This window comes from Phaseolus vulgaris, chromosome 2, assembly GCF_051622355.1.
Source record: "Phaseolus vulgaris cultivar YP4 chromosome 2, ASM5162235v1, whole genome shotgun sequence".
Taxonomy (NCBI): Eukaryota; Viridiplantae; Streptophyta; class Magnoliopsida; order Fabales; family Fabaceae; genus Phaseolus; species Phaseolus vulgaris.
In genome coordinates, this window is record NC_143499.1 from 39,030,549 (window position 1) to 39,046,011 (window position 15,463).

The following is a 15,463-nucleotide window of genomic DNA, read 5'->3' on the forward strand; positions in this document are numbered from 1 at the left end:
AGCATATCCAAATTATTTGTCACATGCCAAGTTAAAATTGAGTATCTAACAAACCAGTTCATGTGTAGTTTTGCAAAATCACATGTTGCTTACTATACAATGCACACAATTCTTTTGCAACTGTGCCTTTCATGACAAAATCAGGCACCAAAATGCTTTAAATTAATTCGTATTCTGTCCTGATAAGAAATATAATATGATCCTGCTGGTTAAATTTTTTTACCAAATATAATTCCTAAGTCTTGTAACTAATCATAATAGACTTTTCCCCTTAAAATAATCATTTCCAATAATGTAAAGTAGTTTTACTATTTCTATGACTTAATTAATAAATACAATAATAAAATATTTTTCATTTTCCTTAAGCTAGAAAAACTATTTAGTCAATGTATACATAAACAAAAAATTGTTTCTTCTTCTATTCCTTTTCCTTAACGTAAAAAAAGTATTAATTTTATTTTAAAAAGGAAAAGAAAAATTATAGAAAATGAGAATATACAGTTGACTTGAAATTAGATTTTATTTGTGGTTAATGCGGTGAAAATTTGTATACAGTTAAAATATAATAATGCTAAAGTTTTTAATGATATTAATTAAAACATAATATAGTTTGAAAATATGATTACACATGTGCTTGTTATTTCACTAATTGCTGCGCTGTAGTTTTTCCTTTTTGGAAGATTTCACTGGTTTATTCTACCACTTTCTTATAATTTTTTTATCATCATCATTTTAAATCAATTATATAGTTATGGAGTTTCACTGTAATTTAATCATCTAAATCTTACTTTAAGTTCAATTTTCTGACCTCAATCACAAACATTGTTATCATTATAGGATTCTAACTTTACCAACCTATCATCATCAATATATAGCTACTTCAATTTTTATTTTTTTATCGACAGAAATGATATATTATGCTAAAACAAATATATATTATTTTTTTCTTTTTGTTCATAAAAATAGGGCCATGTTCTAATTACTTGAAACTCAACACTTTTAATGGAAAAAAGTTATTAAATAAAAAATATTTAAAAATGAGCTTCATTATCTCGAGGTCTCAGCCGCAAAAAAATTCTCTTTGAACCTTAAAATTCGGAAAATTTTAAGAAAGATAGCAAAAAAGGAGAGAGAGTAAGATAAGGATTCGGAATCTTAGGATTCGTTGTTAACAGGAAACACCACCTGTCCTGAACTTCTATTTTCGTTACCGATGAAAAAACGAATCCCTATTTCTCAGCAATTCTATTTATTTGTGATTACAAACATAAGTGTGACCTCATCACGTTGGTGAAATTTCAGACAAAGAAGAAGAGGAAGAAGAAGAAGAATATGAGAGCTTGGGTGGTTGAAGGAAGAGCAAGGGCACTTCTGTCTCTTTGACCATTGCTCTCGTTCCTTCAACTACCTTTCAATTTCCAATCTTTAAGAAAAGGGTCATTGTAAAACAATATAATACATTATTGTGTTAGATATTATATATTATATTGGTATGGAACCGCAACAGGAACATGAAGGAAAGCCTGAGCTGTCGTCGTCTTCTATTTCTTCTCACCCTCAACCTTCTTTGGAGCCAGGCGTGGACACCAAGTCCACCATGATTCCCTCAACTTCATGGTTTACACCAAAGAGGTAATTTTTCAATTTTTACTTTTTAGTTAATAGATCGGCGCTGGAAAAAAAAGAGTGCGTAAAGGGAGGGAATTTTGAATTTTTGTGATATGGGTATGTGATAGGGAGGGGGAGTAAGTCTGGGTTTTTCTTTTCTCTCATCAATTTTTGTTGATTAAACGAAATGGACTTTTTTTATTCCTTGAAGTGTATTTGGGGTGTTGTTGCTACTTTTTGTTTGTTTGTAATGTTTGACATGGATTTGAGTTGTCGTCGGGTATCATATTATTCATGCTTGACCAATGCAGCTGTAGATTAAGTTGAAATTTCAAAATTCAATGCTTTTGGGTATTTGAATTTTTTTTTTATCTCTTCCCTGTAGGTTGTTGGCTATATTTTGTGTAATTAACATGTTAAACTATTTGGACCGAGGAGCAATAGCAAGCAATGGTGTTAATGGAAGTCGAGGAACTTGTGAAGGTGGCACCTGCAAATCTGGAACCGGAATACAGTAAGTGTAAGATATAGTAGGGTCTTTGACATAAATAGTGAAAACAATTAAACATAAACTTTGGTATTAAATTTAAATGGAAAGTTAAATTTATACCCAGCAAGTTAGCTATTGCCTGTAACAGCTTTTCCTTTGTTTTGTGCCATGGCATGTTGTACTATGTATGGAGCATTAGATTTTCATAGCTTAGTAGTAGTAGTCTTGGCTACATTGTTTTCTCCTTCTATACAGGGGGGACTTTAAACTGAGCAATTTTGAGGATGGAGTTCTATCTTCCGCTTTTATGGTTGGACTTCTTGTGGCTTCTCCAATATTTGCTTCTCTAGCAAAGAGGTAATGACTGTTTGTGTTGAAATTGTTGTTTCATATTTTTGCTTGATACCTTTAATAAGCTGGGTTCATAGTTTGGTGGTTATGATAAATGATTTATATGTATATCTGGGATTCCCCGTGTACCATATCCCACTTAAATGCCACAAAGTGAAGAGGATAGGGGGGCACAAAAAAATGTTGTATAGCACTTTTTGTACTTCACTTCCTATTTGGCATGAGTATGTCAAGGTCCCGTGGCATTTTTGGGATCAAAGTTGTTAAATGTAATGTAAGGGGCTTAGGCTCATATCTTTGTATTTTCTTATTTATAAATGCATGACCCTATGTGTTTAATACAGTAAATAAGCTACTTTAGACATAGTTACTTAAGTTCTTCCCGCTCAATCGTCAAGCTTGGGCTAATCCTACTTTAGACTCAGTGATGTGAACAATCTCTGGTTTTTATCTTGTCTATATAACTCCAGATTTGTTATGGCTAAAGGATTAGCATACTGATAACCAATTTATGATGTAGACATTTAAGTCCAAGCATAAAGGCTGCTTATATTTTTGGTTTAGTTTTCTTGAGCTATACATCAGCAACTACTCATTTATTTGTTGGATTCTTTTAGGTTTATTTAACTTAAATATTCAACCTTTAATGCTTCAGAAGATATTTTGTCAACTCATGACATTATGAAACCTCTGAAAATTGAAGAAGCTTTTGAACAACCACTGATCTGTTATATTGAAGCTCAGAATGTCCCCTTAGTTTGACTTTTTATCCTTTTAAATTAATGACTGTGTATGTCTTTTATGTTTTGCAGCATATATTTAACCACACTCACCCATGGTTTAACCTATTTTCCATTAAATTTAGGTTTCCTATGTTAGACATAATCATCTAATAATGAAAATTTCTGATCTCTGTTGTGCAAACTGACTATTGTTTATCTGATTTGTAAGTGCTATCATTGGCTTAGATAAATGTTTAATCATTATATAATTCTAATGTTTTGCAGTGTAAACCCATTTAGACTTATTGGAGTTGGATTATCCGTTTGGACTCTTGCAACCTTGTGTTGTGGTTTCTCTTTCAATTTCTGGTCCATTGCAGTCTGCCGCATGTAAGTGTCTTCCATTATATTTTGAACTCCATGGTTTTTGTATACATACATAATATAGTACACAATTCAAGAGTAATCTTATTTTGCTTCCTTTTATATTCGTATTTATCTACAGGCTTGTTGGTGTTGGTGAGGCTTCATTTATAAGTCTTGCAGCACCTTTCATTGATGACAATGCCCCAGCTTCACAGGTTTGTTTCTGTTCCTGGTAATCATCTTAGAATGTTTCTATTGTCTATTATGCTCATGTGTAGCCATCTTGTACATTTAGTTATTGAACTCTGAAGCAATTTTTATGGGATCCTGGTTCAATTATAGCTCCATGTACAAATATGATGTGAATAAATGTTAATTCAGCATAAATTCCTTTAAATCGTGGAGCTATTTGCTTTGTGCAATCACATTTTGGACTGAATTATTAAAATTATACTTTAAAGAATTAGAATAGTTGTTTAACAAGTTGTCATTGGTGTTCCATTTTGGCAAAACCTATGGAATATTTGCTTTAATCATTCTGGAGAGTTGATCTACATTAGTTATATGCTTTCTCCTTTCAACATTTTAATAGTTTGTACATATAATATCTTATAAAGCTGACTGATGTTTTCCCTACCATTCTTGGTAGTTGAAATGTTTTATGTCATTGTGCTTGTTATTGTTTTCTTTATGGTGGAAACCTATCTTACATTGGTGTGTGTGTGTGTCAGAAAACGGTGTGGCTTGGTACATTTTACATGTGCATACCAGCAGGATATGCAGTTGGCTATGTCTATGGTGGTTTGGTAAGATTTCCTTTTATTTTATTTGCCAGTATTAAATTGTAATTGATATATAGTTTCAATAATATATATATAGATTGACAGTATAGTTCTCTATAAATTTGAAAATTGAATGAAAAGTATAATGTTTTAGACAAGACAAATCTTAAACTGGAAAGTCCTTAAAGGTAGAAAGGTTGTACAAGTAGTCCATTGATAATAAATTTGGAATGACAACCGTCTCCTCCCCTTTCAATTACAATAGAAACCCAATGTTGGACCTGTATGTGTGTAGGTAAAGGAAAGATTTTTTCCTGTACCATACTTATACTTTAGCAACAACCATGTATCTCTTCTTTTTTTACTTGCTTTTAATGTGGTTTTTTCTTATTTTATACTTTCATTGTCTATAAACAGGTTGGAGGCCATCTTGGTTGGCGATATGCATTTTGGGTGGAAGCTATATTGATGTTTCCGTTTGCTATTTTGGGATTTGTTATGAAGCCTTTGCAGTTGAAAGGTGCGCATTTTTTCTGCATTTATTTCCCGTAGTTCCCTAGCATTGTTTCCCATCACTAAACTACTTGTGCATCCAGGTTTTGCCCCTACGGATTCAAAAAAGGAACTGACACTTGAGACAGCTGTGTCAGAAGCTCAAGGTAGGTACATTATGTTTTAGAGTGGTGCTACAAAGCCAAAGAAATTCCTCCATATTGGAAACAGTATTTACTGGAATTGCGTCTAATACAAATTTATGTGGATGAAAGTTCTATAAAGAAAGAGTAATGTTAATATAGACTCACTTCCATGCTGAGTACTATGTACATGGCAGCATATCTACCATTGAACATATAATTTAAAATTTAAAATTTAAAACTATAAATGTGTTATCTATAATAATAATAATAAATATGAACATGATAAGCCCCTAAGCACTTTGGAAACCCACCCCCAGAAGTTAGCTGTTAAGGGAAAACTATCAAACATATAAATACTTCATTGAGTATCCCATATTACCCAATCTGGGGCTTAGGTACCCCATAATAATACCTAAGTCCCATATCATAGTACCACCTCTAAGAATCAACATCTTGTCAGGGATTTCACTCTAGGGTTTTTTAAACAGACAACTAGTTGTGATACTAATTGATAAGAACCCTAACACTTGGGTAACCCACTCTCAAAAGCTAGCTATTAAAGGGGGAAAACCTAACACTTAAATTTTCCACCAAGCATTCCAAGTTACTCAATGTGGGACTTAGGCACCCCATAATATCAAAGTCCCTAGCAATATACTACTATGTATAGGAATTAATGTAAATTTTTAGAAACCATGTAGCATTTTTTGGTTTCTGTTCTTCTGTTGTGTTTAATTGTTCACCAACAACGAATTTCCAGCAAGCTTTTTCTAGCCGATGACTTCCACCATTGACATCACCTTGTCGTGTGAAAACCAACACCTCCAAGCATTTTTTGCTCTCTGGCTGTCGAGCTCTTCAACAATTGTCATGCCTTTTGAGTATATTTGCTTACAACAGTTGTTGCACTCTTCAAGTATTTTTTGCTACCTGCAGTCACCGTCTCTCTAAGTATTTTTGCTCTCTGGTAATCGCCATGACCAATTTAGTTCTCCAGTAGCCACTGCAATGTCCAAGTAGTTTTTTACTCTCCAACACCTGTCTTACCAACACCTATCGTGCCCTTGTGAATCTTTGTTATTATTTACTTTGTCCAGTTCAGCAACTAATTGACTAACATGTTCATTTGTCAAGGAGTCTTGTGTTGATGACATTTGTCACAAGTTTGACATATATGATACATATGTAAGCTCTTGAGAAGGAGTGTTAGAATCTTGTAGATATGTCAAAATTGTATTTATATGGTAACCGTTGATATTAAGATCGCTTAGTTTGATTTTGTATTTGTGTTGTTAGCCTAATAGATATGAATATTTTGTAGTTATGTGTTATCCTCTATAAATAGCTCATTGTGGTCTAAGCACAGAATTTTATCGTTTGTCTTCTTGGTTTTTGTCTTTCAGTAAAATTAAATGATAGATATTCTATACCAGTTTCATACAAAATTAATAAATTTTACTTTTTTAGCAATTGATTTTAACCAGCTTATCTCTCGTAGGATGTGCCCATGCTATTCCTTCATTGCTTCTTTAAACTTATTTTTGCGCTTGTTATCTCTCTTGTACTATGAAGTACCTTTTCTTCTCTCTTTATTGGAGGACTCCCGATCCTTCTTTTTTATATTTCAGTTGTATTATTGTGACTTTATCTAAAAAAAGGTTAAAATCTATTCCTCTCCCAAGATGCCCTAGTTGTTGAGCAGACCTTCAGATGAACAACTAGGTTTACATGTTTTCCTCAGTTTTCTCTTGCCCTTCCTTTGAAGACTAGTAGAGAGAAGAGACATTTTGCTTTATAAACTACAAAGATGTAAGCGTGTACTAATCAAAATTTTGGAAGGCTCGAAATTGTCTGTGTTAGAAGTTCTTTTGTAACCATTCCCCCGTTTCATGATTGTTTAGAAATCCATATGCATTTTCTCTGGGACAGCTCAAATCTCACTAAATTTTTTCAGTTTACTGAAGTTACATTTCTGTTTTATTGGTCTGCTGCTGATTCACAATATCTTTTGTTGAACTTAACAAAATTCACTTATTTTATGAAAAGATGTGAATGCTTCAAATGGAAAAGATGAAACATTGTCCTTGAAGGCAGAGTTCAGAGACAAACACTCACATGAACCTTCCAGGTGAGAACAATAATAAATCATTCTTGGTTTATTGAGTGCTGTTTTTATAGAGTATATGGCCTATTGGCCATTAGCCAATGGAAGCATTATCTTTATTAAGGATAAAATCCTCTCCCTCCACCTGAGGATGATTACCCCCACCGTCCTTCTTTACTAATTTCTTTTTACCTCTATTGATTGACTGTATGTGTCTGATATAACTCACTGAATAATGTTCATAAAATTATATTTTGTTAATACCTGTCTTATCTTAGGTCAAAATATGCAACCACAGTATTAGGTCAGTTCTCAAGATTTCTGCAAGACTTCAAAGAACTGCTTGTTGACAAGATTTTTGTCGTCAATGTTCTAGGTATTTCGTCCTCCTACTGATCTACTATGTGCATCTACTAGTTTCTTTTGATCTAGTTTGTGTTGTTAAATTCATCTTAGAAGCTGCATATACCTAGCTTCTTTGGGAACTTCATATATCAATATCCTCTACCTATATTATACCATGTTCAACAATCATATTTTTTTGCCATAATTTAATTATGTCACATGAATGTCCATTTGTAGGTTACATAGCATACAACTTTGTAATAGGTGCTTACTCGTATTGGGGGCCCAAAGCTGGTTATAGTATATATAACATGGTGAGATTTTATTTTGTCATATGACCACAACTATACATAAGATTTCATTAACACGGTTGTTCCTTCTATCTCTTATGTCTTTTTACTTGCTTAAAATAAGTATACTCCCATTAATTTTAAAATTTGCAGGTGATATGCAATATTATTGCTGTACTATTATTATATCAAATAATTGTACTAAGAACAATTTACTTTGGCAGGCTAATGCAGATATGATGTTTGGGGGAGTTACTGTTGTATGTGGAATATTGGGCAGCTTAGGAGGAGGCTTTCTTCTTGACTACATGAATAGCACAATATCAAACGCATTTAAGGTTGGTATTCGAATTCAGAGAGTGAATTCTAGCATTTCTTTTGTACAAGTTTATATGCATTGCCTAAACTGCACTGCCTGAATCATTGTCCCTAACATAAACTGTAGTCATCTATAAATATTAAGTGACCACGTTTTAATTGACCAAAAAGAGGGATTTTGCCTCAACAAAATCTTCTGTACTAGACTGCAGTAAGAGGTTAGGAGTATATGTTGTTGTATCTGAGTAGGAAAATTTGTTTTCAGTCACCTTATCTGATTCTTCATTGATCAAAGTATGCCTCATATATGCTTTTAACATCATGTTCTCAGTATTGAAATTTTGTAAAAAGTAACTTTTTCATAAAATAAGGGAACCCTTTTATCAAAGTCTGCTGCAAGTAAATTTCATTTATCAATTTTTCAAAATGTTTTCAAAGAAAGATTTCAGTGTTTTTTAACTCCGTTTTTCTCGAATACACCCATCTAAGCTGTAATGGGATAATTAGTTGAACTCTTAGGCCCTGCATACTGACTTATTTTGTGATCTCCACATAACACTTATAAAATTCTTATAGAAATTCCCTTTCTCTTTCATGAACATGTTCAACTTTTTTTGCAGCTTCTATCATTATCAACTCTTGTTGGTGGCGCATGTTGTTTTGGTGCCTTCTTATTTAGAAGCGAGTATGGCTTCCTGGCTCTTTTTGCCATTGGTGAACTACTTGTTTTTGCCACTCAGGTACATTCCATTCTCTTCAAGAATTTCTTCGTGTTTACCTTTTTATAGTATGACATACTAAACTATATAGATGCTTATCATCTTAAGAAGCATTTGTTTCACGGAATCTTTTTGCAAGTGGGAATGTTTATTCCTGCGTTGGTTAGAAGGTTATAAAAAACATTTTCAGGAATGTTTTATTCTCAAGAAAATTATTTTCTAAACTCTATTATAACTCCCGGAATGTTTTAGTTTAGAGTATGAAATAAATATTATCAAAACTTTTTAACTAATTAATTTAAAATATTATCAACAATATCAAAACCATTATCCTGGGAAAAATCATGTAAAATATGTCTGGAGTATAAATTTTGACCAAATGGATGTCTGGCTTAATCACACATCATGAGGTGAAAATGAATTCTGCTCCGAAGCTGACCAAACATAAACTTGGCACCAAAAAAATGGTGGTGCACAGTGCACACAGTCGTTGCACAGTGCATAGATGGCGCATCTGTAGTTCCAAACTCTCTTTCTTGTACTTGTTTCCAGATTAATAGTTTTTTAGCCTTTTTTCTCTTTTATCCATTGGTTAGTATACATTTCCTGTTTCTTTAACATGATGCCTTAAAAGATCATTTTTTTAATGGAAATGGAATAGAGTTTGTACACTAAGTCTAGCACAGATAGTTATCTGTTACATTATTTTATGTTTAAAGCTATAGTTTGTGATCATTAGAACTCATGGTCCAATTGCTTCACACTTTCTTTAATTTTTACCTTGTAATTTTGTTTTTAGGCTCCTGTGAATTACGTGTGTCTCCATTGTGTTAAACCAAGTTTGAGGCCACTGTCTATGGCTTTATCTACTGTTGCTATTCATATCTTTGGAGATGTACCTTCCTCACCTCTTGTTGGAGTTGTCCAGGTTGGTCTTTTTCTAAGGTGTATTCATTACAAATTTTAAGGGAAAATAGTTACTTTTCCAGAAAATGACAAAATGGTTGTTCTATACATTGATAATGCAGGACAAAATTAAGAACTGGAGGACGACTGCCTTGATTCTTACAACTATATTTTTTCCAGCAGCTGCAATATGGTTTATAGGTAAGTCTTTATGCAACTTCTTATTGATTTGCCACAACCATATCACATTACTAATTTCTTAATCATATCATAAGAAAAAGGGGCTGGACTAAAGCAACCTTGATGATTGTAGAAATCATGTCCAACCGAACCTAAAAGCAAATGAGAACAAGTCACATCACTATAAGAAAATCATCAAATAGAAATTAAATTTAGAGACAAAAAATAATTAGTTGTTATATTGACTAAATTAGAGACTAAAAAAATTATTGGCATCTAAATTGGTTTCTATTATTGATAAATAGTTTCTAAATTTGTATCTAATTAGCTACCAAAGTTTTAGCTAATTTAAATAACTAGTAATTAAAACTTTGGTTACTGATTAGATACAAATTTAGAAACTATTTATCAATAATATAAACTAATTTAGATACTCATTATTTTTTTAGTCTCTAAATTAGTATCTAATTTAGTCAATATAACTACTAATTACTTTTTGTCCCTAAAATTGGTTCTATTTAATGATTTTCTAGTAATGCATCTAATCTTATATCATGATGAATGTGAAAGATTGGTCTAGTTGGTAATAATAAGATTCATATCTTACAACAATGTGAGTTTTAACAAAGACTTTGTTAGTGGATAATTTATAATCAAATTCTCTATTGAAATCTATTCTTACCCTAGTGAATTCTTTATACGTACCTCACCTATATTTCTGCACACCATGGTGATGGATCTTGCTTGGCCATTAGAACTGGTTAAAATACCATGGTCATCATAATAAACTCATAAATGTGTAATATATGGAAATGGAAGAGCTTTCTGAATGGCATGTGTCCTGGTATTATTGTGCATTATTGCAGGAATATTTTTGCACAGTGTGGATAGATATAATGAAGATAGTGAGCAAGAAGTATCAAGCGTGGAAAGGACAACCACAGCACCATTGCTCGAAGAGAACACTGCTAAAACATCAATATCTGGTCAATCCCAAGAATGCTGATTTCTTTGTAAATTTTGATCCAGTTCCCGTAGAATTTGTTTGGCACAATGATAGCATTGGTATTGGCATATTGAAATGTTAATAGTGTTCTTTTCTTTCTCTATTATTTTTTCGAAATTTTGCTTTATTATTTTTTTGTGTAAATAACTTTTTACTTTGGGGGAAATTAATTGGTAGAGTCTATTTTGGTAACATGTACCCTCTTCTCTGGTAAAGATTATTTTATAACTATGTTGCTTGAGTTATAGTTCACTATCTTGGGCATAACCTTGTAAATGTATATGATCAATTTGTCCAAAATTTACTTTGTTTTGTGTGCATCTACTTACCCTTCTGGTTCTGTAATCTTTTTTCTAGCATAGTGATGAGACTAATTCATTGGGTTAGGATGATGGTTGAATAAAAGCTTTGTTCTAAGTTGCAACTCTAAATGAATTAGGGTTGAAAGGTTCTTTGCTACAATGGTTTCTCAAGTACAAAATCATGTTCCAATGTCAAACTCACTCCATGGCATATTAGATTTAGGACAATTTCCTTAAGCACTCACATACTTTCTTCCTCCAACTTCATAGGTGTGGGAAAAAAAACTAAATTCTATGTGGGTTAGAAGCATTCCCAACTGCGTAATTTGAATTTTTTTTTCTAAATAATTTTAGAGTCAAAATTTTTGAAACATATACATTTTTTATATACTGCTTCAGTTCTCATTTATAAACAGAAAAAAACACTACTGTATTTTTAAATATAAACAAATTTTTTGCCACTTTTACTTTATTTAATAATAATATTATAATATGTACTTTTATTTCCGAGATTAATAACAAGGACACTTTAAAACAAATATTAAAAGATTAATAAAATTTAATACTTTAAACTGTGTGAAACTATTTTTTGTTATAAATACTAGCGGGAAGCGCCTGTATATCAGACTAATAAATAAGTTACTTATTTAAATATATTTTTTAAAATAACCTTTTTCTATGAATAAATACATTATTTTTTTCTTATATTAAGACAAGACAAGTATTGACATAATTTATTTTGTGATAAGATAAAATAAAGTAATTAACATTTTATTAAAACCGAAAAGTAAACCGGTTATTTTTAAAATTAAAATTATATTATTTATACAGTTAATTTGAAAGTAACATCACATGCATTGATTTTAAATCTGGGAAAAACCAAGTTCTAGGTCAACAACTATGGTTGTTAAACCTCTAATTAATGGTGGTGTGGCTCTCTATCCGAACATAGGAAGCTTATGTGGCATTTAATTCATGCCAAATTCTTAATGCACGGTACCCATTTCAATCTCCATCTAATTACTTTTCAAAATTTCCAAAATTATACTCTATTTTGAATTTGAAAATCCAAATTTAAAAAAAAATCAAAAATCAAAATGTCATTCTGAAAAAGTAAATTTATAATGCAATAATTACTTTTCGAAAAGAAAAATCTAAAACACAATCCGAAAATGCATTCTAAAAAAATATTTTCATACTTTGGAAATATGTTTCGGAAATCCAAATCAGGAAATATTTTCTCAAGAATGGCTTTGCATAATTTATCATTGGAATTCATGGTTTTATATTTTTTATTTTTAGTCTACTTGTGATTACAATTTCATGTTTCTTGACTTTGTGGAGGATTTATACTCAATATGTTTTGTCTTTTCTATTTTAAAAGATTTTGGATTTTGATTACCTACTACATATAGATTTGTAGATAAATTTGGGCTTACGTATCAGAATATTATTTGCAGGTGAAATTGAATTATTTAGGAATTTTTTATATATAATAATAAAGTAGTTTGATGAGAAAAATTTGTAGATAAAATTCCTAAGAAACTTTGGCATACACAAGAACTTGATTTCGAATTCGTGCACTCGGAACACATATTTTTATGTCTTGGAAATATTTTGGATTTATTTATTTGAAACACACTTGCTTATATTTGTTGGAATTACTTCTGATTTTCTGAATTTGTGCATCCGTAACACATATGTTCATATGTATGAATTGATTTGTATTTCTACTTCTAGAAGACATGTATGTATGCGTTGGTATTGTATGTAAAATTCTTAATCCATAACTTAATCCATAACTCATATTTGTATGTATTAAAGGATATAAATATCAAAGTTACATAAGGATCATGGTATTAATTGAATTTTTTTTTTAATTATCAGTTGTTTCTCTTTATATAAAAATAACTGTTAATTAGATATGACACCTAATTATTCTTTTTTATAAAGATAAACAACTGATCATTAAAAAAGACTCTCAAATAATATTAAGACTCTCAAACTGATCATCGGAATTCTTTTGAATACCATTGTTACCAAATCATCTTCACTACACAAAAGTCGAAGCTGCACAAAAGTCACGCACATACAAGCTGTCAATTCCAATTTTTATTTAAAATTCATCAAGGGTAATTTCGTAAGTCCACTTGAACCATCAAGTGTAGGTTCAAAATGATAAGGTGTAAGAAGAATTAGCCAAAATCGTTTTCTTCAATTGGAAAACATGAGGCTGTTGAGTTTAAATCTTCCCACAAGATCGCAGTGGAAGAGTAAATGACACTCGTAGCAATGTCATTATTAATCCACATGAGAAATAGAGAAAGAAAAATACTTATTTCTTAAAAAATATATATTAACAAAATATTCAATTTTTTTATTTTATTGTAAATTTAACTATTATATATTTTAATTATTTATTATTTTAGAATAAAAGAATAATTATTTTATTATATTTTATTTAACTGTAATCAAATAATTGTATCTGGTGAATCAAAGGTTATAAAAATCAAATTTTTGTCCCACTTGAGAATGAAAAGTCTGATAATTTTTATATTATTTTTTTATGATTTTATGTCTTCTTTTTCGAGTTTTATTCCTTTTTCTTAGTTCAATAAGTTTTGTTATTTGGAAACCAACACAAACTAAGTTGTTATTGTTTGAGTGATGTAAATGGACATCTTAGGTTTTAGATGGAAATATATTTTTAACACTCCCTATTTTATCTACATTCAATTAATAACTACTTTTAATAATAAAATAATAATAAATATAAATAAAATAATAATTTATAAAGTTATAACTTTTATATTAACAAACAAATAATAGTATCACACCTTTTTCTTCTGGCTTCTTTTAATTGTCCATTTTATAAAATAAAAAACGTTTTCAATGGTAAGATACGAAACCAGTCAAGGTTTTGATTTTCCATGGTTTGAAACCCCAAACCATCAGAAACAGGTAAAGTCGCCCACAGATACTCCTATCACTCATCCACTTTCTCATGTCAAATTATTCTATAAATAAATACAAAGTTCACTACTTTCCCCAATTTGGCTTCATTCACTTTTAACTATTTCACTTTTTATCCAAATCTATGGCACCTACTGCAGCAATGCTCTTGCTCTCCCACAATGCCCCATCATCATCATCATCTTCTTCATCTGTCACAGCCACAACTTTTTCTGTGTTGAAGGACTCTGCACTCAAATGGGTTGCCAAACACAACCCTGTAGCCAAAGCAGGATCAGAGAAAAACATCATTCAAACTCAAAACCATTGCATGTTTCATCCCTCTGCAGTAGAAAAGAGGTTCGAATAAGCCCTTCAACTCTGTACCTGCTAGTCCTCTTCCTTCAACTTTTAATGCTGCATTCTTCTTTTGTCTTTCCATGTTTGATGTAAATGCTTACCACCCTGTAAGTACCCTTTATCACAGAAATCACATGTACATACGTTCTTCTTGAAGGAATCAATAAAAAACAATACTTGGGATACCTTTTCAGAGCCATTTAAATTCAGCTGAATCTGATTCCTTGTGTTGTTCGACTTGGAATTTATTAAGCAGGAAACTACAATTCTGCTGCTTCTGTGGCGAATCTTGTAAATAGATGTTTTTCTTCTATACTCTTCATCTTCTTTGGTTTCGATTAACGAATGTTAAAATTAATTTTTGATAGTAGAATATTAAAGTTTGGGAGTGATGAAATGATTAAAAGTGAAATTAAAATATTTTTGAAAGGTTTAAAATGTTAGTTTAGGGTTGGGGGTTTGTAAATTTGAAGTAATTAATTTTTTGTTAATTATTTTTAAATAGTTAAATAATTATTTTTAGATAAAAATATGAGTTAGTAATATTATTGGAAGATTAAAATTATAATAAAAATAATACTATTAACGCATAAAGAAATTATTGCTATATATAATTATAATTTAAAAATATTATTTATTTATTTGTTAATTTTTATTTATTATAATTAAAACGTTATTTTTAGTATTGTGTATTAACAACGATTGAAAAAATACAGTTTATGTATATTTGTTAGAACATAAAATTTTATCACAAAATTATGTTGTTTGAATTAAAAATATAATGCTAATAATTATAATTATCGGTATTTTTTAATGAAAAATTATCATGTAAAAGTTGAAAATTGTTACATAAAAATAAATAATTAAAATATTAAAAAAAATAATATTAAATTTAAATTTTATTAGATATCATAATTTATGAAAATAATAATAATTATTATATTTATTTTATATAATTATATATGTTTTATTTATATTATAATTTATTTTATTATTATTATTATTTATTATTATATGTTATTAA

At 30.5% G+C, this 15,463-nt stretch overlaps 1 protein-coding gene across 1 annotated transcript; it reads left to right on the forward strand.

Moving 5' to 3' along the window:
- The first annotated feature begins 1,046 nt into the window (after nucleotides 1-1,046).
- On the forward strand, nucleotides 1,047-11,125 carry LOC137811920 (putative sphingolipid transporter spinster homolog 2). The gene is made up of 16 exons (XM_068613780.2): nucleotides 1,047-1,632; nucleotides 1,994-2,122; nucleotides 2,354-2,455; nucleotides 3,457-3,561; nucleotides 3,677-3,752; nucleotides 4,269-4,343; nucleotides 4,737-4,839; nucleotides 4,916-4,978; nucleotides 7,004-7,085; nucleotides 7,340-7,437; nucleotides 7,644-7,720; nucleotides 7,921-8,034; nucleotides 8,635-8,754; nucleotides 9,533-9,661; nucleotides 9,762-9,840; nucleotides 10,686-11,125. Exons 1-16 carry the CDS (start codon nucleotides 1,493-1,495, stop codon nucleotides 10,823-10,825), a joined length of 1,632 nt encoding a protein of 543 aa, XP_068469881.1. The 5' UTR covers nucleotides 1,047-1,492; the 3' UTR covers nucleotides 10,826-11,125.
- Nucleotides 11,126-15,463: the final 4,338 nt, after the last annotated feature.

Coding starts and splice junctions, on each gene's coding strand:
- LOC137811920 (XM_068613780.2), top strand. CDS start 1,493: ATGGAACCGCAACAGGAACATGAAGGAAAGCCTGAGCTGTCGTCGTCT. Junction 3,753..4,268: donor ACAATGCCCCAGCTTCACAG/GTTTGTTTCTGT, acceptor TGTGTGTGTCAG/AAAACGGTGTGGCTTGGTAC. Junction 7,438..7,643: donor TTTTGTCGTCAATGTTCTAG/GTATTTCGTCCT, acceptor GTCCATTTGTAG/GTTACATAGCATACAACTTT.